Raw genomic sequence first — 22,013 nt, 5'->3', positions numbered from 1 at the left:
ACTTGGACCTTTCAGTCTTGCAGCCTGGGTTGGTGCAATTGCAGTGTAGATGCAAAGGGGCTTAGGCTTGAGCCCATATCCATAGGTGCTTATCTCTCCCCATTCGTTGTATAGAGAGCTTGTGCACCTAGCTCGGCTTGGTGGTTTCTGTGATGTTGTACCTGTGATTTTCCAGGTGCCAAAAAAGTTAGGCATCATGATGTTCGGTGATGCAACACCTGGTCCCTTCGTGGATCCCACCTTTAGTCTCAGCTGCATCTCACTTTCCCCAATTCTAAAGTGAGGAAATTAATACATGAAAAATAATAACCTGGACCCTCATGCTCTGGTGATGAGCACTAAGGCAATGCCTTATATAATAACACTACCTATCCCATGGGGCTCTTGTGAGGCTTAATCAATTTAAGTCTTTAAAACACTTGGACATCCTCAGAAGGAAGGTGATGGGTAAGTGCAAAGTCCTGTTATAAGTATTAGCAGCTCACAGTGGTAGCAAACATGACCTCCGAGCATCATTGTCATAGAATCAATTCTCTCCGCGCAACACTTCATCCTGTAATGTTATTTCGCAAAACCTTCCCCCCACCACCAAGTAGTAAAAAAGGTATTTAATAAACCCACAACAAATTGTTGATTGAACTTGTCAGATGGCACAGCTTGAGAATCTCACCACGGGCTTGGTTTGAGAGAACAAAGGGAGCATTGTCTCAAAATTTAAATTAGAATAAACTGTCTCCTGAGGTCAAAAGTGATAGTTTTCATCACAAATCGTCTGGGTGCATTTTCCTCCCCCTGCTCCAGGCCAGAGCATTGACTCTGAGGTTACAGAGAAAGCTGGGTGGAAAGGTGGGGGCACACCCTGTTTGCGGGGGCAGAAGCAGGAGTGCAGATGTATAGAGGGGCCAACACCACACATTTAATCATAAGTAGGAACAAAGTACAATTACAGATCACCTTTCATCCTAAAGGATCCTGAACTGCTTTGTACTTCTCAGGACCCAGCCACTGGAAAACAGTCCCCTCTGGGTTAAAGCAGCGGTTCTCAACTGGGAGTGTGGGGGCCCCTGGGGGTGGTGGGCAGATTTTGGGGGGCCCACCAAGCAGGGCTGCCATTAGACTCATTGGGGCCCAGGGCAAAAAGCCAAAGCCCTGTCATGCAGGGCTGAAGCCCGGGGCCCTGACCCCCACCACCTGGGGCTGAAGCTAAAGCCTGAGCAACTTAGCTTCATGGGGCCCCCTGCGGCAGGGGGCCCCAGGCAACTGTCCTACTTGCTACCCCCTAACCCCAGCCCTGGCTTTTATATGTAAAAAAACCAGTTGTGGTGGCACAGGTGGGCTGTGGAGATTTTAGAGCATGTTGGGGTGGGCCTCAGAAAGAAAAGTTTGAGAGCCCCTGGGTTTGAGGGCAGTCGGCAGTGCACGTAGGGGGGGGAGGGGGGAAAGACGACAGCGTCTTTGTCAAAAGACACATCCCTGTTTGTATGAAAAGTGCCTTGGGATTTTAGATCTCCCGACGGAACCTCAGTATATAAGGGCTGAGCCGAAGGATGTGCCTCACCCCCTGCCCCCCCATGTGAGCATCATGGATCTCAGTTTACCTACTGCAGAAGACAAAGGGCTGAATTGCCTCTGCTAGGGTTTGAACCTGGTGTTGTAAGAATCCAGGTGTTTCACAGGTGAACCATTCCCATGTTGTATAGATATTGCACATTTTTACATTATGTAAGTTTGTCCCCGGAAAAGCAGGGGAACGGGCTGCATTGTCAGTCTTCTCAAATCCTCCCAGCAAACCCACAGTGGTCCAATACGCCAGCAATAAAGCCAGCTTGACTCATAGAAATCTAGTGATAGCTAAAAAATCAGGGCTTCCACCAGACACCATCACGCTGGGAACTACTGTTTCAAGAGATCAGTTAGTTTAGTGTTTCTTACCCAGCCTGAAGAACCATCTCTGTTTGTTCTCTGTGTGCCTGGTACTAGATTGAAACAGCCTCCGTTGAATGGCAAGTGAACAATGATCTGCTCTGTGAACAAACAATTCCTTTCCCAAAATGATGGAATCATCAGTATTACAGGCACCGAAGGGGGAGGCGGAAGGACGTGTAGGCATGGTTTCAGTGCTCTGCTCTTAACTGGTACAGAAACAACACAGCAGTGTTTTCTTCATTCACTCAGCAAAAACTTCCCTTATGTTCATAGGTATAATTAGGGTAGAGGCTAGAGTCATGGAGACAAATACTCTGGTAATTAACCAAATTGCCAGTTCTCTGCAAAAGTTTTAAACAGAGCAAGTTCTGGTAAAAAGGGGAAAAGTGACATTTGCAAATGGATTCCATAATGGTGTAAATGAAAGCGAGGAGTCAGAAGGGACTTTGAAGTGAAGGGAATAATCCTATTTAGTTTGGCCAGTAATGATTTACATGGTTAGGATTGAAATCTTAACTTGTATGATGCTTCTCAATGTTTTGATTGGTGGTTTACTTTTTGGTGTGACTGTAATGCCTGTGGAAGGTATCAAGGAGGTAGCCCTGCAGAACGACGTTCTCACTCTATCACAGAATAGGTACAGTGTGGGTAAGCATCCACCCTATGCCATCAACATGCCTCACTGCACTGTAGTCCATGTGTGGAGAGTAAGAGGATTGAGTTTCCATGTCCAGTCAGTCCTTGGCCTCTCTGCTGAGTCTGCTAGCAAGGATTCCAAATGGTGCCCGTTGTGGTGTTGGCCATGTGGACATTTGACTACTAGGAACTGGACTGGGACCCTTAAATTCCCCTCACATAAGTCACTGAATGACCATCAGATGAGAACTTCACTGCCACCCTGAGCTGGGTTTGAACCAATGATTTAATAATAATCATTTTGCATTAATATTGTACCTTCTGTAGGAGGCTTTCAACATGCTTTATAAGGGTGGATACATATGAATATTGCAAGTTTATAAACTGCATCACTGAGGTGGAAAGGGTTACATCTCCTTATCAGTTCCATGTGTTTGGCTAATTATTTTAATTAAAAACAGATAGAGAAAATTATTCAGACTGTTTCAATTTTTTCAGTGATTTCCCCTGGTGTTGAAAATTGCATCGACACACCATGTTCAAGGGGTGATGTAAAATGGAATGAATGCTCCTTTTAGCTGCTATGAATAGAGGCTCCTCAGATCAATTAAGTGTTGACTCTATAATTGCTGTAGGATTACGCATTTCTGTTATTTTTTTTTCCAATCCTCTAAGTCATAAATTAACAAATATTTCAACACTCCATAGAACCTTTCAAACCGGTGACAGCTGAATAAAATCCCATTTATTTGGATGAGACATTTATTGTAACCAGCAAAGCAGCTAATAACCTTCCTAACAATTTACCCTTTTTTGGTCTGCTCAGTCTTTCCATAGTTTTTCAATATTGAGTTTGTTTTTAGCTGCTTCCAGAAAGGACTTAAATAAATAATTGTCCCAGAGGTGTTTCTGAAAAAGCCCTGCTACACATTTAGCCACATCTGCTCCTCTCTGCCTGCCGTTGGTGTCGGAGGAATTACTCATTAAAGTGAGTAATGTATGGGCAGTGGTGGCCCATGGGATTATAGAGCTTTTCACCTCTAGTTTACCCGTGTGAGTCCAATCCAGATCTTCTGTCTGCTGCCGCGTGGAGAGCTGTCCATATTCCAGAATTCCACTTGATAATAAGCACCTTTGTCAGTATCAGTACAGAGTCTGAGAGCAGCATGGACGTGGAGGATGAAGTGACTGCCTGCTTCTAGAAGTGATCCCTGCCAGTCACGGTGAAGGTGACCGTGCTGCTGTGAGGTAGTTTTTACTCCAGCTGCCCATATGGCCTCTTTTTCATGGCTAAAGGAAATCTGTCTCTGGGGTGACCAATCCAGCACAAGTGCTCTATTCAGTTAAAGGACTGTTTTATTTCTCCAGGAAATCCCCTCTCCTCTAAAGTAGAGAGGCTTCGATGTTCGCCATGAAATCCCAAGTAGTTCATCACTGTTTCCCTCTCTGTGCCAAACAGTTCGCGACACATGTTCTTTAATAGGAGCAGCTTCGCACTTGTCAGAATGACCACAGGCTTCTTTGTAGAGGTTACAGGCCAAGTTTTGGCTGCAGGCACAACAGGTCACCTGGAAAAATGGGCACAGGCATGTTGCATTTGCAGGTCTTTCCTCTGCAACCCACTGGCCCATGTGTCTTTTGTGTCCCCCTCTGTACCTGATCCACATAGGAGATAAGTGTCTATAGCTTGAGTTGAAGACTCAGGTGCGCTTATGCAGACGTCTGTCAATGCAAATTTAACATGTGGGTGGCACAACAGACATGGACACATGTTTATGCAGACCTCTTTGTGCCTGGGGATGAAAATTTGCACCAGTCTCCCCTCAGCAGGCATGCTAATTTTCATGGGCATTAATGGGAGCTACTCAAACAAGCCAACAGGAGAATAAGCCCCTTGGGCTGTGCTAATGCAAGTCTGTCTGTCTGGGCTGGGAGGCTCCCTGAGAGCTGCAGTGTAGATGTACCCTTAGACTTTCCTAGCGGCATAGTGCAACTTTTAACCCTTCCAGTGGAGGTCATGGGTTTGATTCTCCTTTGCCTTGTAGCCTGTGCCATCTTTTTCACCTGGAGGAAGAGGCTGTAAAACAATTCTGATTTGCTAGCATTTTATACCCATTTTGTTCTCATTTTTCACGGGATAAATGATGACACCAGGTGCCAGGGAGTGGTGAATCAGGCCTCTCCCCCACAGCCACTCACCGCAAGCAAAATGAGGTGTGTCCTTTCCTACGGGGCTGAGCAATGCTACCTTTGCAACCCTCCCAGCTCCCAGGCACAGCTGACTCATGGGGCAAGCAACCAGGAACAAAAACTGAAGCCATCTCCCTTCGCAGCTGTACAGAGCACCAGGCTGTCCCCTAGTGAGACGTTTATCACAAATGCAAAACTGATAGAGAGAAACAACAAATACCAATTATCTATCTTAGATCTCAGCTCAACAACTGCAACAGTGTACACATGGGAATGTGGCCGAGTCTACAGAAGCTTCCTCCATGCTACGGAAGCTGGCTGTGTGTTTTTGTTGAGCTGGACCCATAGGAAGGAAATTATCCAGCATATAGAGCAATGTATTTTATTGTTTCTCTGGGGGAAAAGTAAAAAATTAGAATTTCCTGTTTACTTATTGCTAGTGCTATATTTGACTGAATATCCCATGGGTTTTCCTCTTGTTGGATCGGGGCAGGCTTTTCTGGTGGTCTGATCCTGCAGAAAGCTGTGACCCTCCATTTAGGGTGACCGGACAGCAAATGTGAAAAATCGGGACGGGGGTGGGAGGTAATAGGATCCTATATAAGAAAAAGACCCCAAAATCAGGACTGTCCTATAAAATCGGGACATCTGGTCACCCTACCTCCATTCCTACTGAAGTCAAATGAGACAGAAAGGTGCTCAGTACTTGCAGTATATGCTGGGCCACTCGCAGGATTGGGCCTTGCAAGGGCAGAGAAGGGTGTTCTCTGTCCAATAAAAAGCTCAGGGAAAATGGGGTGGGTTTAAGAGGAGTTATTTTAGAACGAAAATCCTTCTCGAGCTGTAGATGGCAAAACCAGTACTGAAAAACAACTCTGAAACTGTCCTTTATAAAGGGTGTCCTACAGGAGGGCATAAAGTTTCCTTTGTTCATCCTTACGGTATTTACAGGCCCTCCAGAGCACGTCTACACAGCAATAAAAGACCTGCAGCATGGCTGTGGCTGGCCCAGGTTAGCTGACTTGAGCTTGCAGGGCTTGGGCTCCGGGGCTAAAAATTGCAGTGTGAACTTTTGGGCTCTGAACCTCATGAGGGAAGAGGGTGAGTCTAGGCTCCAGCCTGAGCCTGAATGTCTACTCTGCAGTATTTAGCCACACAGTCCAAGCCCCATGAGCTCAAGTCAATTGGGCTCTGACACTCGGTGCCAGGGGTGGTTTATGCAGTGTAGACGTACCCTCAGAGATTCACTTTACTTGGAGCAGCCTAGTGGATTTCAGCTTATGTAAGGAGACATTTCTCAGTAGTGTATCAGCTTCCTTTGAGTGAGTATCTATCTATCTATCTATCCATCTATGTAGCTATATAATTTAACTTGGAAGGATTATATTTTTATCAGTAAATGTCGGCAAATGTCAATATTTTTTTTAACTGTACAGGCACAAAATGGCAAAACAAATTTCCATAAATAATAATAGAAATTTACAGATTGGCAAAATAAGAAAACTACTGCTTGAGAACTTCTGAGGGTTTTTATTTGAGGATATTTACTTTGTGTATTTGGATATGTGATATTGACAATATTTTAACAGTTATAAAGCTTTACCTTTTTGAATCTCAGCATCTCCTCTTATTAAATGATTTTGTGACCCTCCCATAATTTAAATTGTGAAAATTTAAAATGACACAAATGAAAAGATGCTTAAAACCCATAATTTTGCAGAACTGAACATTTAAATAGATAAAAATCCTAAAAAATTGATATAATTCATCAAAATTATAAAAAATAAAAGTTGAATTCTGCCAATCCTATATATAATCTATGTACATTTACACACATTTTTAACTATCTTATTTATATCCCTGTACATCTAAAACACACACAGTGGCTGTAGTGCTTGTGTAGTGTAGGTGTCAAAATTACACGTCAGCTGTAGAGGATGGAGCGACCTGTTTAATTTGTAACCAAACAGGGTTACGTAAGACATGCTTTTTTCAGACTGTCATGCTGGTTCTGGAAATAGACCATTATCTAAGAAAATAGAAAAGTGCACCTGGGAACTTTTAGACTAGACTCCCTGTTTAATCATGAACCCATTTTAAATATGTCAAGTAAGGCAGCTGTAATATGACCTTTTTCTGCCATATATTAAAATGATGACTCACAGTTGAAATGACAGACGAATGTAATGAAAAGAAAAAGGCTCTCCAGCTTAAAGAGTGTGCAACTGATATTCTCAGATCTCCGACTTGCCTGGTAGTTTGGGGCTGTACTGGTGGATTGTTAGTACTTTTGGTATCATTTTTGCTATCTCTGGTTTCACAGATGCCCAAATACGTGGTATATAAACTTCTCCAATTCCCCCCCCCCCCCTTTTACCCCTGAAAGGTCTAGCTGGCTGTTTTCTGGAGATTTGCATATCATTTCCCAAAACACTGGGCAAAACAAGTATGCTAAATTAATTATTAATGATTAAATATTAATTATCATGCTCAAAGCACTTTATAAACATTACCTGGTTAATGCTAACAAAATCCCAATGGGGCAGGTATTGTGCTCCTCATTTTATACATGGGGAAACTGAGGCACGGGCCAGTTAAATTGTTTGCCCAAGACTATCATGGGAATCGTTGTCAGAAAGGGCATTGGAATTTTGGTGTTCCTAGCTTAGTTCTGTGCTGTGATCACTAGATGTGTATATTACAGGAATGTAATTGCAATAAACACAAAGGGCAACATTTTCAGCAGGCTTCTTAAATATGCCTCTATAAGGCAGGTTTTTCTGCCTGCAAAACAGATATGCAAATATTAAAAGGGCATGAAACCCTCACAAAGCCAGAAAATTCATAATTATTGCTTCTAATTTCATCTCCAGGTCTCACTGCTCTGCTTACTTATTGGCCAGTATAGTAAGCAGTCACATGCTGTTTTAAGGTGTCTGCAAAGCTACCAGAGACAGCAGCATAAACTAGAGACAGAAGGCCAGGTTTTAGCCTCATTTATGCCAGCATAAATGTAGACTGACTCCATGGTCCAGAGCAAGCAGTAGCCTTAACTCCGAGCTCAGATGATCTTCTCCACCTGTTGCTGCAGACAATCAAATGGGCTTGTGCATATTAAAGCCCTGGAATGTATTACCGTATTTTTCTTCATTAAAAACAAACATTTCCAAGCAAACTTGATTATACTTTCATGTCGCTACTACTGCAGTTGTAGTCTGAAGCTTTGGACAAATCCCTTCCATTGCCTAGTATGTGTAGCATGTGCAGTGAATTCTCATTTCTTTTGCTACTTTTTTCTTTCCTTTGGAGAGCACACAGCAAAGAACTACTGTCTCCATAAATCTGTGTGAATGCACAGCTGGGCCGACTGCCTGCCCCCAACCGCCCCAATCAGCTGAACTGCACACCTGCTTCATAGCCAGAAATGTGCAGAGGAGTCAGTCGTGCATATACAGTACTAGCGTTATACCCTCTGCTATTATGAGCTGGAGTGAGAGTGGCACTTTACTCTGTCTCCCTAGCCTGCTGACTGGCTTCCTTGCTTCCCTCAGTTTGGCTTGAGGCAGTCTCAGAAACCCAAAGTTTGGGCCCCAGGTGATGAGTGGGATAGGTGAGCCTTTAGGTTTTTAACGAGGCATGTTTCCATCTTATGTCCCCACCACAGTCCGCTCATTCCACTGGGCATCACCCCAGTACTCAGTGTAAGTGGATCTCAAAATTCCCTCTCTGTGGTAAGCACTGCAACACTGGGCCTGTTGGAATAGTGGAGAGACGTGAGGTTTCTCTCTGAAGCATCACTCTCCCACCTGTTATCCAGCATAGGTCATTATTGCTGCTGTGAGTGTTCTCTCGAAGGCTCCTCTCTTCACCCTCATGTTTGTGAATCACCAGTGGAGCTGCCCCCAACTCCTGCTGACTCACCTGCGAGAGACTGTGACCCAGCTCCAAACTCTGATCCCTCTGCAAGGCAACTCAAAGTGCTGCAGCTGAGGGACTGGGCGCCCAGAACAACTCTGTCTTCCAGTGCTTAGCGAAGGAAGGTCCTTGGCCACTGACGTTAAGTCTCAAGTGAGCATGAGTCACCCCGACATTGCCTGACACAGGGCCAAAAAGTAGAAAAATGAACGACTGTTTGTAAACCAATGGGTTGATGTCACAGTGCCGATCAGAACAAGAGGGCTGTGAATCGCATCCTGCGGAAGTGAAGCAGTATCAGCATCATGAGCATCAAAAGGCAGAATAAAGGAGAGTGGTGTGGATGCACCCAAGATGTATTCTTTCCCGACAGGTAATACAGAGTCAACTCAGTGCAGATAGTTAGTAATTTCATGGTTCACAGCAGTAATTTCAGGTACTATATGAAGCAATGAGCATTTACTGCACTAGCTTCAGGCTTTCATAGAAGATTAGGGTTGGAAGATATCTCAGGAGGTCATCTACTCCAACCCCCTACTCAAAGCAGGACCAACACCAACTAAATCATCCCAGCCTGGGCTTTGTCAAGCCGGGCCTTAAAAACCTGTAACGACGGAGATTCCACCTCCTCTCTAGGTAACCCGTTCCAATGCTTCACCACCCTTCTAGTGAAATAGTTTTTCCTAATAGCCAATCTAGACCTTCCCCACTGCAACTTGAGACCACTGCTCCTTGTTCTGTCATCTGCCACCACTGAGAACAGCCGAGCTCCATCCTCTTTGGAACCCCCCTTCAGGTAGTTGAAGGCTGCTATCAAGTCCCCCCTCACTCTTCACTTCTGCAGACTAAATAAGCCCTGTTCCCTCAACCTCTCCTTGTAAATCATGTGCCCCAGCCCCCTAATCATTTTCGTTGCCCTCTGCTGGACTCTCCCCAATTTGTCCACATCCTTTCTGTTGGGGGGGGGGGGCAAAACTGGACACAATACTCCAGATGTAGCCTCACCAGTGCCGAATAAAGGGGAATAATCACTTTCCTTGATCTGCTGGCAATGCTCCTACTAATGCAGCCCAATATGGCAACAAGGGCACCCTGCTGACTCACATCCAGCTTCTCATCCACTGTAATCCCCAGGACCTTTTCTGCAGAACTGCCGCTTAACCAGTCGGTCCCCAGCTTTTAGCAGTGCATGGGATTCTTCCATCCTAAGTGCAGGACTCTGCACTTGTCCTTGTTGAACCTCATCAGATGTCTTTTTGGCCCAATCCTCCAATTTGTCTATGTCACTCTGGACCCTATCCCTACCCTTCAGCATATCTACCTGTCCCTCAGCTTAGTGTCATCAGTTTAGTGTCTTTCACTTTCATTTGATTAGATGAATCTACTTTAAATGGCAGAAAAGCCTTCCAATTTCCAACAGCTGCTAATCAGAACTGATACGGTCTCCCATGACATCCTCCACTTGGCTGTGCTTGTAGTCCACTTGACTTGTAGCTAACATACCTCAATCCATCTGTCTAGATGTTCTTTGGGCTTATAACTGCTAAAACGTAGAGCCAGGGAAATGCAGTGTTGGACGTTCTACAGCAGTGCAGTTTCAGATTCCCCACCATCATCTTTACTGTATCTAGGTATGAAACCACTTACCCTGAAAATACTCCAACTGGTATAAAATATAGCCTCCCATCTACTTACCATAGCTGATGCCACGAACAAATGCTTCACCCTGGTGCTCTGCACTGACTCCCCAATGAATATAAAAGAGAGTCGAGGTTCTGTGGCCTGTTATCCAAAGTCCTTCATGGGACTGGCCTAGCATCTCCTTTGGTGGCCATGATCTCCCATGACAGCTATATCCTACTGGAACAATGAAATTATGAAATTATTAGCCAATAGACAGAGGCTCATGAGTGAGAGAATCAGAACTGTGATGGGAATTGGAGGTAGACTGTAGAATTCATTTCTGCAAGAGATAAAACTGAGCAAAACTCATCTCTCTAACTCCCCCAACCACACACACACACACACACACACACTAAAGTAATCAAGCTATTTCTATTATAAGACGCACAGATGCTATGGGGATGGAGTGCATTTAAGTTAGTAGATTGATAAAAATAGACAGATATCTGGAGGCTGTAGCCAGTTAGTGGCAATAGCTTTATCCTGTTTCCATGAGGAAGAGAACAAGGTTGGTAGCAACCCCGAGGAAGGTTTAATAATTAAAATAGCTTCATTTCCTGGCACGTGACCTGATTCTAATTTTGACTTCATTTAAACAGTAATTTTACTAGGTACCAATGTAGCCTGGACAACATTTCTTCTCTCAGTGTAGCCAGTTCCAGCACTCTGGCCTGTGTGAGCTGTTCTATTAGTCTGCACTGCCATGTTAAGTCGTTACTTTCTAAAGTATCACACAGAACTAGTTTCTGTTGTTTAAATAGAGCCAGACCACTGTCAGGCTTAGAAGCCTCAAGATTCCTGGCATGAACAGCCTATGATTTAAAACAGGGATTTAAAATGTTTACCTGCAAATGGTCTCCATTCTTTCCTGTATCACTGCGGGGAACTTCTGCATTCTCAGGTGTATTCACATTTGTGTTATCTGTTGACCTTCCCCCCTGTTGGAGAAGGCAGTATGATGTAGTCTTAGTAAGCAGGTTCCTGCATCATGCTTCTCTTATCTATGCCAAAGGAGCGCGCTCTGATTTTTGTGCAGTCATGTGTGGTTACTATGCAATTGCGTATCCTCCTGCTGGATCTGTTGTGAATTGGGCTTTTACTTATTTATATTGTATATTCAGGACTGGGAAAACTTATTAGAGCCTTAGTAACTGGAGGATTACAACCTATTGGCAAGAGATAGTTTTGATAGATGAAGGTGGCGGGAGCCCTGAGAATGAGAGTTCCAGAAGCTTGGCTTTCCTCCCCCACCATCCCCAGCCACTGGAGCCTGAGTAGGGAGTGGGTTTATATTTCCTCTCAGCCTCTGAGTGGCATGTGACTTGTACATTTGAAGATCCCTCCAATGTTATTTGCTAAAAGGGAAAGGAGTTTTTCTCTCCAGTCTGTTCAGAATCTCCTGGCTGCTGCAATCCAGGTTAGACTCTGGTTGTGGTACACAAGCATTTAATCCAACTCCCTACCTCACATGTCCTTCCTCTCTTCACTGGTTGGGCCGCTGAGCACATATTCCCTTCTCTGGCTTTTTACCCTCAGTCTTGTTCAGTTAACTGTCTCTAAATTGAATTAAGACATGTACTTGACCCACGCAGCTTCTCTCTCCATGTCCTTGTGTGTTTGAACCTCCTGCCCTTCTACAAACCCCTGACTCACCTCTGAGCTGATGTGCAGAAAGACAGTTCTCAACTAGTGTGAGAGAGAAATGGATCCTGCAATAACCCTATGTTATACATGTCCAATCCTTTTGCTCTCCCATTGCTTTGTGAATGGGACCATGTAGCCAAAGATTTATCTGTGCCATGTGTTATTTGTTAATGCTAACTTTACCCTAATGTATAATGACAGGGCGTGGGCATTTCTTACTGTACACTGTATGTAGCATTTATCCCAGTGAGAGATGATGTGGGGGGAAAGAAAGCTGCGGTTCGTCTCTGATTCATGGCACACTGTCAAATTAAAGAAAAGAGAAAGAGGGCCAGATTTCCGTCCAACTCACACATGCTGCTCCCATTGAAGTCAGCAGGACAAATTCTGCTCCCTTTCTGAGACTCACGTTACTCTACTGACTGCCGTAGCGCTGTGCCGTTTGAGTGAGGGCAGAATTTGACCCAAGGAGAGTTCCATGCATGTAATTGAGGACGGAGGTGGACCTAAAGTGTATTTACTCACCTGCTAACTGGATCACAGAAAACATGGTACCAAATTCTGGCCATTGGTTTCTCTATCATTAGGGGACCTGGGGAAATATGTAGATCTCCAGCCAACAATTTGATGGTCCAGAGAGCACTGTGAACACCTGTCAAGAGTAGATATGGGCCCAGAAAATGCTGTTCACCAAGTCCAGGGGTGTTTTTATTACAGGCTCCAGACTGGAACTATCTCTGGTCAAAGTGCATGCTGGGGAATTCTCCAGTTCACACTGGGTCTGTCAGACTGTGATTGATACCTTTGCTCATTACATAGTGCTGTCTTCTTACTGTTTCAGTTTGGAGCAAAGTCACTGAATATATCTGAAAACATTGTCCGGGTTGATAAATTCTTAAATCAGCAACTGTCTCTCTGTGTATTAGACTGAAAACGTGTCACTGTTCTGATCTTCCAAAAAAGCAGTCACTGAGCATTATTCTTCAGCTTTGGAAAGACTTGTCCCAGTCACATTCAGATCATTGCTTTCTCAGTAAGGCAGCTTTGAGAAAGTATGTGCAATTCATCATCAGGAGGAACTGGATTAGTTTCATACTATCTGGGGAGCTGTGGGGAGTTTGCTTAGCTAATTTCAATCAAAAGTCTCAGTTTCCAGCATTAATTGTTTGTGCTCTTTTGCCGAGGTCCATTGTGCATATGTGCTTGGTTATTCTCTACTTTGATTTTTTCCTTATCTTCAAGCAAATGTTAAAGTGTATGAAGTATGAGCTCAAGGATATGCCCTAATAGAGAGCAGCTATCCCATACTCACGCCCACAGAACCTTTATATTAATGCCAGTAATGCCTCTACACACAGCACCATGTAATATCTCTCCAGCTAAAGAGTGATACCAAGCATCTATCAGACTCTGATCTCCTTGTGTCTGTATTATCTACATATGAAAATGCAGTCGATTCCATGTTAATGGGCTGTGAGGTCACACTGACTGCATTCTTTCACTGCTGAAGGCTGAGCTGGCTACTCCAGAGGAGAATTAATGGCCCCAATCCGCAGATGTGTTGGGGCTGCTTTGCACCACGCTGGCAGTGCGAAGCAACCCTACACCCTGATCTGGATACTGGAGGATTCTCCCTGCATGAGGGGATACTTGGATAGGGTAGAGTCATTGTGGCAGTGCCTATCTCATCCCTGCTTTCTGCAGCCAGGACATCCCTGTGATCTCCTAAAGAGGCTGTGGGTAGCTGGCATAAATTAGCACAATCCATAAAGTGCTCTAATTTACAATGAGCCTGGTATCAGGATAGAGCACAAAGGACACCTTTGCCCATTCAGTTCCACTCCATCCTGAGCAGCTCTGAACATTCTCAGCTGTAGGTCTGGAATAATCACACTGATGGAAAAGGAGGGACAAGAAAAGCACATGAGTTGTACAAAGGTTGGAAACAGTAGATTCAAACAGTGACACACAATAAAATTCCAGAATGTGATATGCCTGCTCCATAATAGCACATTCTTCATAGGAAATTCAACAGGCATTTAGAAATAAAGCTGAAACAAAATGCAGTGTTGCTATTAAGTATGGCCTCTTACCAAACTAATAACACACAGCCTGGGTTGCGATTGGTGGAAAACTGATCATAAATAACCTACACATTAGTGATTTTTCCAGGGCATTATGAGCTCACACCACAGCTGCATATATATTTTTCAAAATATATAAATGGAATTATACATGAAATCTTATTAGAATGCCAGTCATCTCTGTGGTCATTCATTCCTGCAATAAATGACCAATCTTTTAGAGAAAGTGAACTAAAAAACTGACAGCTGCTCATAATGAATCATATGATGGGGAGAGCTGTGTAAATAAACCATTCACAATCAAAAAATTCACTTGCTTCTGATGGTGAGGGTGACCAGATGTCCCGTTTTTAAAGGGACAGTCCTGTATTTAAGCCCTCCTGCTGTTGTCCCAACTTTTTCTTAAAAACGGAAGATACGGGACAATTTGCCCATCTCCCCACCATCACTACTGGCGGATCCTGCTGCTGGCCAGATCCCGGCACGCCAGCCACCCGCCCACCAGCAGTGATTGGGATGGGGGGGTCCAGTGGCCGACGATGGGAATGGGTGTGTAAGGCTGGTGGTGGGGCGAAGATGCAGCGTGCGGGGCCAACCGCTCCCCCTGCTGGTCCATCAGCACTATCTTAGCTGCATGCAGACTCTCGGCCAGTAGGGCCCTGTCCCGTTTCTGGCCATCTCTGGCTGTGAGCTGCAGTGGCTGGTGAGTGCAGGAAGGCACCAGGCAGCGGCCAGTTATGTGTTGCTTCTGCAGCCCACCCATCAACCCGTTATGTGCTCCCCCTCTCACTGTCCTCTCCCTGCTTTGCCCCTCCAGCCCTGCTGCTCCACCAGATCCCCCCGGGCAGGGTGCATCCCACTCCCAGTCCTGCACGGAGAACCAGACACTAGTCAGAGCACTGAGCTCACCAGCAGCCTGGCTGGCAGGCTCTTTCCTTCCCCCACTGCCTCTGGCTGGGCTGGTGCCCCAGGAAAGCCCAAGACCCTCCGGCCTGGGGTGCTGGCCAGGAGGTGCTGAGACAAGCATGTGCCAAAGCTCCGCAGAGCATTGGCATGGGGAAGACTCCACCCCTCAGCTAAGCTCTGGAGTGGCAGGGGAAGGGGGGAACACCGGGGGGGGGGGAATTTCCAGCCTGTTCATGTCCCAAACCTGCAGGCTCAACAGCTTAGCACCCTCTTCAGCCCCCAGCCCTGGGTCCTGCCCTGAGCGAGCACGGGACTGCTCCATCCCCTAGGCGCCCTCCCCTGCTGAGTCACCTCTCTGGCTGGAAAAACAAGGAGGAGTCCTTGTGGCACCTTACAGACCACCTCTCTGGCTGGGTTCGCTGAAGCCCCTGCAGTCAGGTTCCAGGAGAGGTGTGTCTGTCCCGGAGGCCCAGCAAGGCATGGAGGGCAGAGAGTGCTGGGCAGGGAAGGTCAGGTCGGTTGGTCGGTCGGTCAGTCACCCCTGCTGTGTGAGAGAGGTGTACGGGAGTGTGTGTGTGTCACTCTCCCTGTGTGTGTGGGGGCGAGGGAATAGGGGTATGTGTGTCACCCCTCACTCTGTGAACCCTAAAGCCTTAAAGATAAGAAAGTAAATAAAAATAATCCAACGACGCAGTGTTTCTTTTTAACAGAGGCTCAGTCAACTTGATGTCCATTTGAACGTTTGTACTGCAAAGTTCTGACTGATTGTTATTGAACTCGCTTGAATACAAGTAATTTTACCGGGTGTCCTGTATTCAGCATAGGGAAATATGGTCACCCTACTGATGGTCCAGTGGGTTAACAGATTAAAAAAAAGGAGGTGATCGCTTTTATATGCCATGATGGTTCTTGACTGTAGTAGGTCTGGCATTTAATGACATTTGTGAATGAGATCGCAAAGAGAGACATTTCAGGAAAATGTAGACTATTGATTTCTGCCATCCTTGATGTACAAATCAGCAGGAAAAGGGTGAAGGTGTGTCTGTATACATGAATATTCCACCTCCTAGTTGAGATGTCAGTGGCAGTCAGTCACAAGTGCACTAATGTTATGAAAGGGCGGACAGAATGGGTGAAGATGGCTGGTGGTAGTGACAGGAACTCTGAAAGGGTTGTTCTTATCTGGGTCTCTTACCCCAAATAAAATGAAAGGTTGACCAGGGCCTTAAGCTAAAAGAACAGACTGTGTTTCAAAAGTGAATGTGTGACTATTGTATTGTATGTCCAACCCTTCCTGCCCCAGGGTGCCTCTAGGGTGTTGTAAGGACATAAGAGACCAGGCTGATTCTAGAGTTTCCAGTAAGTTACAGGGAAGATAGAGGGGTTCACTGGTTACTCTCACTGCTCTGACAGTGGCTTTGTCATGTGTGGGGTCTGTTGCAACATTAGTTGAGTGAAGTGGCTGCACTTTTGGATCAGAATGTTACAGAGGGATCAATAACTTTCACCAGCAAATGAATCATTAACTTATAGTAAATAATAGTCCTCTTACCTTTTGTAATCATTGGTAAAAAAAAAAAAGAGGTAATAGTTGAGCTCCTGCAGGTAGTCAACCTACTACAGTAAAGTTCTCATTTATTATATTAAATCTGATTTCATACTTAGCCCCAGAATCAACATTTTCTTACAATTTTGTTTACAGGGCAGTTGGATAGATCTCTCTGGAGGAGTTTTGGTATCACAGGGTTAATTTAGGGCATTGAGATTCAATGGTATTAAAAGGAAATTGTCAGGTACTTCAGCACCAAAAACTTTAAAGGTTTCATAAAATCCAATATTAATAGAAACAGCTTCATTATTATTTTATTTAAATGAAGACAGTGTTTTGCTTAGGTTTAAATATTCCCCTGCTAGCGCATGGGAATCAGACAACAAAGGTGAAACTGACTAGTCTATTTTCATGATCTGAGATAGGTGAAGTCAGTTAAGAGTATAAATGTTGAAAACTGCATGCAATTTGTAAAACTCTTTTTATTTAAATATAATAATTTGTAACACAAAGGAGTTTTTTCAAAATATACTTTTTTAACCCATTATCCCTGTACGTTAGTCAAAATACACAACCATAGGGAGAGACAGCAACATTAGTGCTATACCAAAACTGGTAATTTCTACTCCAGAAAGAGGAGGAGGGGGGAGGAGAAATCTCTTTGGAGGTATATGGGGAGGCCAGAAAAATTGGTTTCAGAGTAGCAGCCGTGTTAGTCTGTATTCGCAAAAAGAAAAGGAGGACTTGTGGCACCTTAGAGACTAACCAATTTATTTGAGCGTAAGCTTTCATGGCTACAGCTCGCTTCATCGGATGCATTCAGTGGAAAATACAGTGGGGAGATTGATATACACAGAGAACATGAAACAATGGGTGTTACCATACACACTGTAAGGAGTGATATAAGTGATGCATCTGATGAAGTGAGCTGTAGCTCACGAAAGCTTATGCTCTAATAAATTGGTTAGTCTCTAAGGTACCACAAGTACTCCTTTTCTTCTTACTGTAAGGAGAATGATCACTTAAGGTGAGCTATTACCAGCGGGGGCGGGGGGGAGAAGACGGAGATGGAGACGACATCCTTTTGTAGTGATGATCAAGGTGGGCCATTTCCAGCAGTTGACAAGAACGTCTGAGGAACTGGGGGGGGTAGGGGGGGTAGGGGGGCGGAATAAACAAGGGGAAATGCATCCGATGAAGCTGTAGCTCACGAAAGCTCATGCTCAAATAAATTTGTTAGTCTCTAAGGTGCCACAAGTACTCCTTTTCTTTTTAAGGGGAAATAGGTTTACTTTGTGTAATGACAAAGACTCCTAGTCTCTATTCAAGCCTAAGTTAATTGTAATTTGTATTACAATTAACAATTGTAATTGTTAATTGTATCCAGTTTGCAAATTAATTCCAATTCAGCAGTCTCTCGTTGGAGTCTTTTTGAAGTTTTTTTGTTGAAGAATTGCAACTTTTAGGTCTGTAATCGAGTGACCAAAGAGATTGAAGTGTTCTCCGACTGGTTTTTGAATGTTATAATTCTTGACGTCTGATTTGTGTCCATTTATTCTTTTACGTAGAGACTGTCCAGTTTGACCAATGTACATGGCAGAGGGGCATTGCTGGCACATGATGGCATATATCACATTGGTAGATGTGCAGGTGAACGAGCCTCTGATAGTGTGGCTGATGTGATTAGGCACTTCATCTGGGTTCTAGCCCATGAAAGCTTATGCCCAAATAAATCTGTTAGTCTTTAAGGTGCCACTGGAATCCTTGTTGTTTTAATAAGATTTAAAGTTACCATATGTATAAATGTTTGCAGGATCGGGGCCTTAACCAGCATACAAGTAGCTTAATTACAGAAGATAATTGAAGCAAAAGTGTATTTTATGTTCTTCTAAAGTAATTTCAAAATCACATTGACTTTATTAATTTACACTACACAATTAAAGAGACAAGGTGGGTGAGGTAATATATTTTATTGGGCCAACTTCTGCTGGTGAGAGAGACAAGCTTTCGAGCTACATAGAGCTCTTCCTCAGCATCAAAAGCTTGTCTCTCTCACCAACAAAAGTTAGTCCAATAAATGATATTACCGCACTCATCTTGTCTCTGTAATATCTTGGGACCAACACGGATACAGCTGCACTGCATACTGCACAGTTAAATCAGGCAAGTCATGGACCAATGGACATATCAGGAAAACAAAAAATAATCTGTATGAAACGAGGTAATTTTGTACCAGTGTTTTATGTATTAAATTCCTTATTAAAGACACAGAGACAAATTAATCTCTGGTGTAAATGGCCACAAATCCATTAAAATCAAGCATGTCAGGGATTAATTCAATGTTGCTTCAAGAGTTTTAGGAGACACATTTGACCTACCTTAAAATAGTTACAATCTCATCAAGAAAAGTATCTGAACAATGGAAATTTGCCAGTTCTATATAATCAGCCACCTATCACTCCCTTACCATGAAAAAACTAACCACAATCTTTGTAGCACCTACCCAAATCACAAATCTTTCTCTGAACTCTGCAGCAGCAGTAGCTAACTGGCATTGCCACAGCTATGCTGGGATCTTCAACTGTTCTCTTGTACAAAACTGATACGAATTGCCATTGATTTCAATAGGAGCAGGAGCAGATCTTTAGGGTAGAATCCGGACACCACTGAAGTCAATGGCAGAACTCCCTGCCAGGTCTGCACCATTAGGGTCTGTCTTCAGTGGAGCCTGGAGGTGTAATTCCAGCTTTGGTAGACATACGGGTGCTAGTTCTGAATAGAAGTATAGCTCCTGCAATATGCACTAAGTAGCCCGAGTAGAATCCGATCTGAAAACCCAGATTCCAGGGGGTAAATGTCTTGCCTTTTGTTTTGTAAAATTCCCAGTGTGTAGGGGCTAAGTATTACTAACAACAGAAAGTTAAAAAATGTTACATATGACTGACAGGGTCATTTCACTGAGCTCCTTATGGACTTCAGTTCACTATTGATATGGTGATTACTTTATTGGAGAGAACAAAATAAATGCTTTTTTTTCTATGACACTGTTTGACCATATTGTTTGTTTTACTGGTAATGCTGAATGTAACATGCTGTGCTGAGATCACTTACCTTGTATAAAAGACCGCTGCTGTTTTTCTTTGGAAGTCCGAATTCTTTCCAGCGGGCATTCAGATTTCCTGTCCCTTCTCTACCTGTCTCCGGGGGATTTCTGTGCTTTTTGGCCAGCCTAGCTCTTCATACTTTGTTTCACCAGCCACGCTAGGATTTTCTGCCTTTTATTTTTGATTGGTTTTAACGTAGTCATTTCACTCAAGATGCCTGCCACCAATTCTGGTGTCTGGATTCTATCAGGATCATTAGTTCATGGTTTTCGGGCTTGATGAGGGTACAATAAGTGTTTACAAATCAATAGCCATCAGCTGCTTTTTAGAACTGCTGAGGATTCTGATGTTAAGTCTCTTTCTTCTTCCTAGGTATTTGTATAAAGTGTGGAAAGGGCGTCTATGGAGCGAGCCAGGCTTGCCAAGCAATGGGTAACCTCTACCACACCAACTGCTTCACATGCTGCTCTTGTGGTAAGTCAGATCTATGGTGTCTAGTGGCTTCCTTCCAATGTATGTATTCGTTTAACATCTAACATACAGCCTAAGGCCCGATCTTGCAGTCCTTACTGAGGCAAAATTCCCACTCGCATCACCAGCTTCAAGGCTGGTGATTAATGACACTGAGCATGCTCCATCTCTAAGCATCCAGCTGCACTTTCTTAAGCAAGAGGACATAAATCTAATACTTCATTGACATTAAGTGTTACATTTTCAAAGGGGCTTTGGCCTGGCCTCTGTGGTACTTGGTGTACATAACTCCCTTTTTGTGGAGCTTTATGTGCATTATAATTTTTGCACACAAACAATAGAATTGATACAGGCAAAATTCATTTTATGCACATACAAATGTTTGTGCATTCAAGCATGTACATGCACACATAATAATGCACAAAAATTGCATGTGCATGTTTGAATGTGCAGAAATGGAGACCGCATGTTGAAAATTCAGCTCTAAAACTGCTACAGCATTTGGTGGCAGTTGTTCTTTAATTCTTTCCTCCAAAACTTTCCATGCCCCTTCCAATAGCTTGTAGGATTTCTTTGAATCTGCAGGCATGTCAAAGGAATGGTGTCCACACACTGTATGTGATTTTTAGCAAAAAAGCATGGCTTTGCTACTGAGAAACTCGTCTGTTTTCAATTCATGGTGACTCACATTGATGTATTTTAACAAGACAGATATTCTCCCTGGTCTGAAGACCTCATAAATGTTAGAAAATGGAGCCAAAGCTCTTAGAAGTGGGTGCCTAAAGTTAGGCAATGACATCCATATTTAGGCACCTCAGTGGCCTGTGTTTAAGAAGTGCTAAGCACACACAAATTCCCATTGATTTCAATAGGAGCTGCCAGTCATCAACTCTGAAAAATCAGTTCATTTTTACTGAAGTGCCTCAATATGGATTTACATTTGTAATTTATGAATGTTAGCCTTGCTGTAAAAGATCTTGTTGCGATACATATACACAGACAGAAGGCTGAGCATCAGTGGAATATGCAGCACATAAATTGTTTTTAAAAGGGATTAATTAAGGATTAGAAAAAGAGTAAAAGATCATTGGCATAGAACCAAACAACTTTCTAGTGAAAAGACCATTGTAAAGTTCACTTATGAAAGGAGAGTTGAAGGTTTGGCATTTTTTCTCTCTTTCAGGCTTTGTACAGATAGATAAATATCTGTTTTTAAAAATGAACATAGAATTTAAGGAACCTTATAAACCACTTTGGACCATGATCAGGTTCTAAAATAAACTTGCCTAAAATTTAAGAGTAATTTGCTCTCCAAATATGCCACTGACTGAGCGGCAATTTTGCTGGCTCCCAAAGTGAATGAAGTACTTTAGGCAACCTGCTAAGCAGAGGATGACAAAATACAATATCAGATAATATCTATCCAGTCATCACCAAAATTAAATTTAACCTAATTACGTGGAGCAAATTACAGCTCCCTCCACATGGCAGAACACAAATGATAAAAAGAAGTCAGGACATATGTTGACTGTCATAAAGATTTCTATGTAAGTCATTCTGTTTTTCAACAGAATGTTTAGAGGCAGGGGAAGGTATTTTATTAACAAAATATAATTCTCGGTTAGTTGTTAAAATGCAGCAGTAAACTTTCAGATTGACCTCCCAGTATGTATGTGGCCGATGTACATCTAGCTGAATGCAACGTAGGACTTGACCTCGCATAACCTCAAATAGTGCTAGCGGAATTCCGTGATTCACATTATGGCATATGAGTCACTGCATATTACACTGGGTAACAGTGCACCATGTTGTCCTGTGAGCTGATCATTACGGTATTCTTATGCTAGAATGCCCAAACCCTGATCAGAAAGAAAGAACACTTCTTAATTTCTTTTTGTCTACCAG

General features: G+C 43.6%; 1 protein-coding gene across 2 annotated transcripts in view; it reads left to right on the top strand.

Annotated features, from left to right (window-relative positions):
* WTIP (WT1 interacting protein) overlaps positions 1-22,013 on the top strand; it is a 115,598-nt gene that overhangs the window by 31,027 nt on the left and 62,558 nt on the right. For both annotated transcript variants that reach the window (XM_073307919.2, XM_073307920.2), the window contains exon 2: positions 20,010-20,111. In XM_073307919.2, coding sequence (XP_073164020.2) covers positions 20,010-20,111 — 102 coding nt within the window. The remainder of the gene's footprint in view (positions 1-20,009; positions 20,112-22,013) is intronic.

This window comes from Lepidochelys kempii, chromosome 12 (assembly GCF_965140285.1).
Source record: "Lepidochelys kempii isolate rLepKem1 chromosome 12, rLepKem1.hap1, whole genome shotgun sequence".
Classification (NCBI taxonomy): domain Eukaryota; kingdom Metazoa; phylum Chordata; order Testudines; family Cheloniidae; genus Lepidochelys; species Lepidochelys kempii.
Note: the sequence above shows the minus strand (reverse complement) of the source record. Positions and strands in the feature narration are given on the sequence as shown.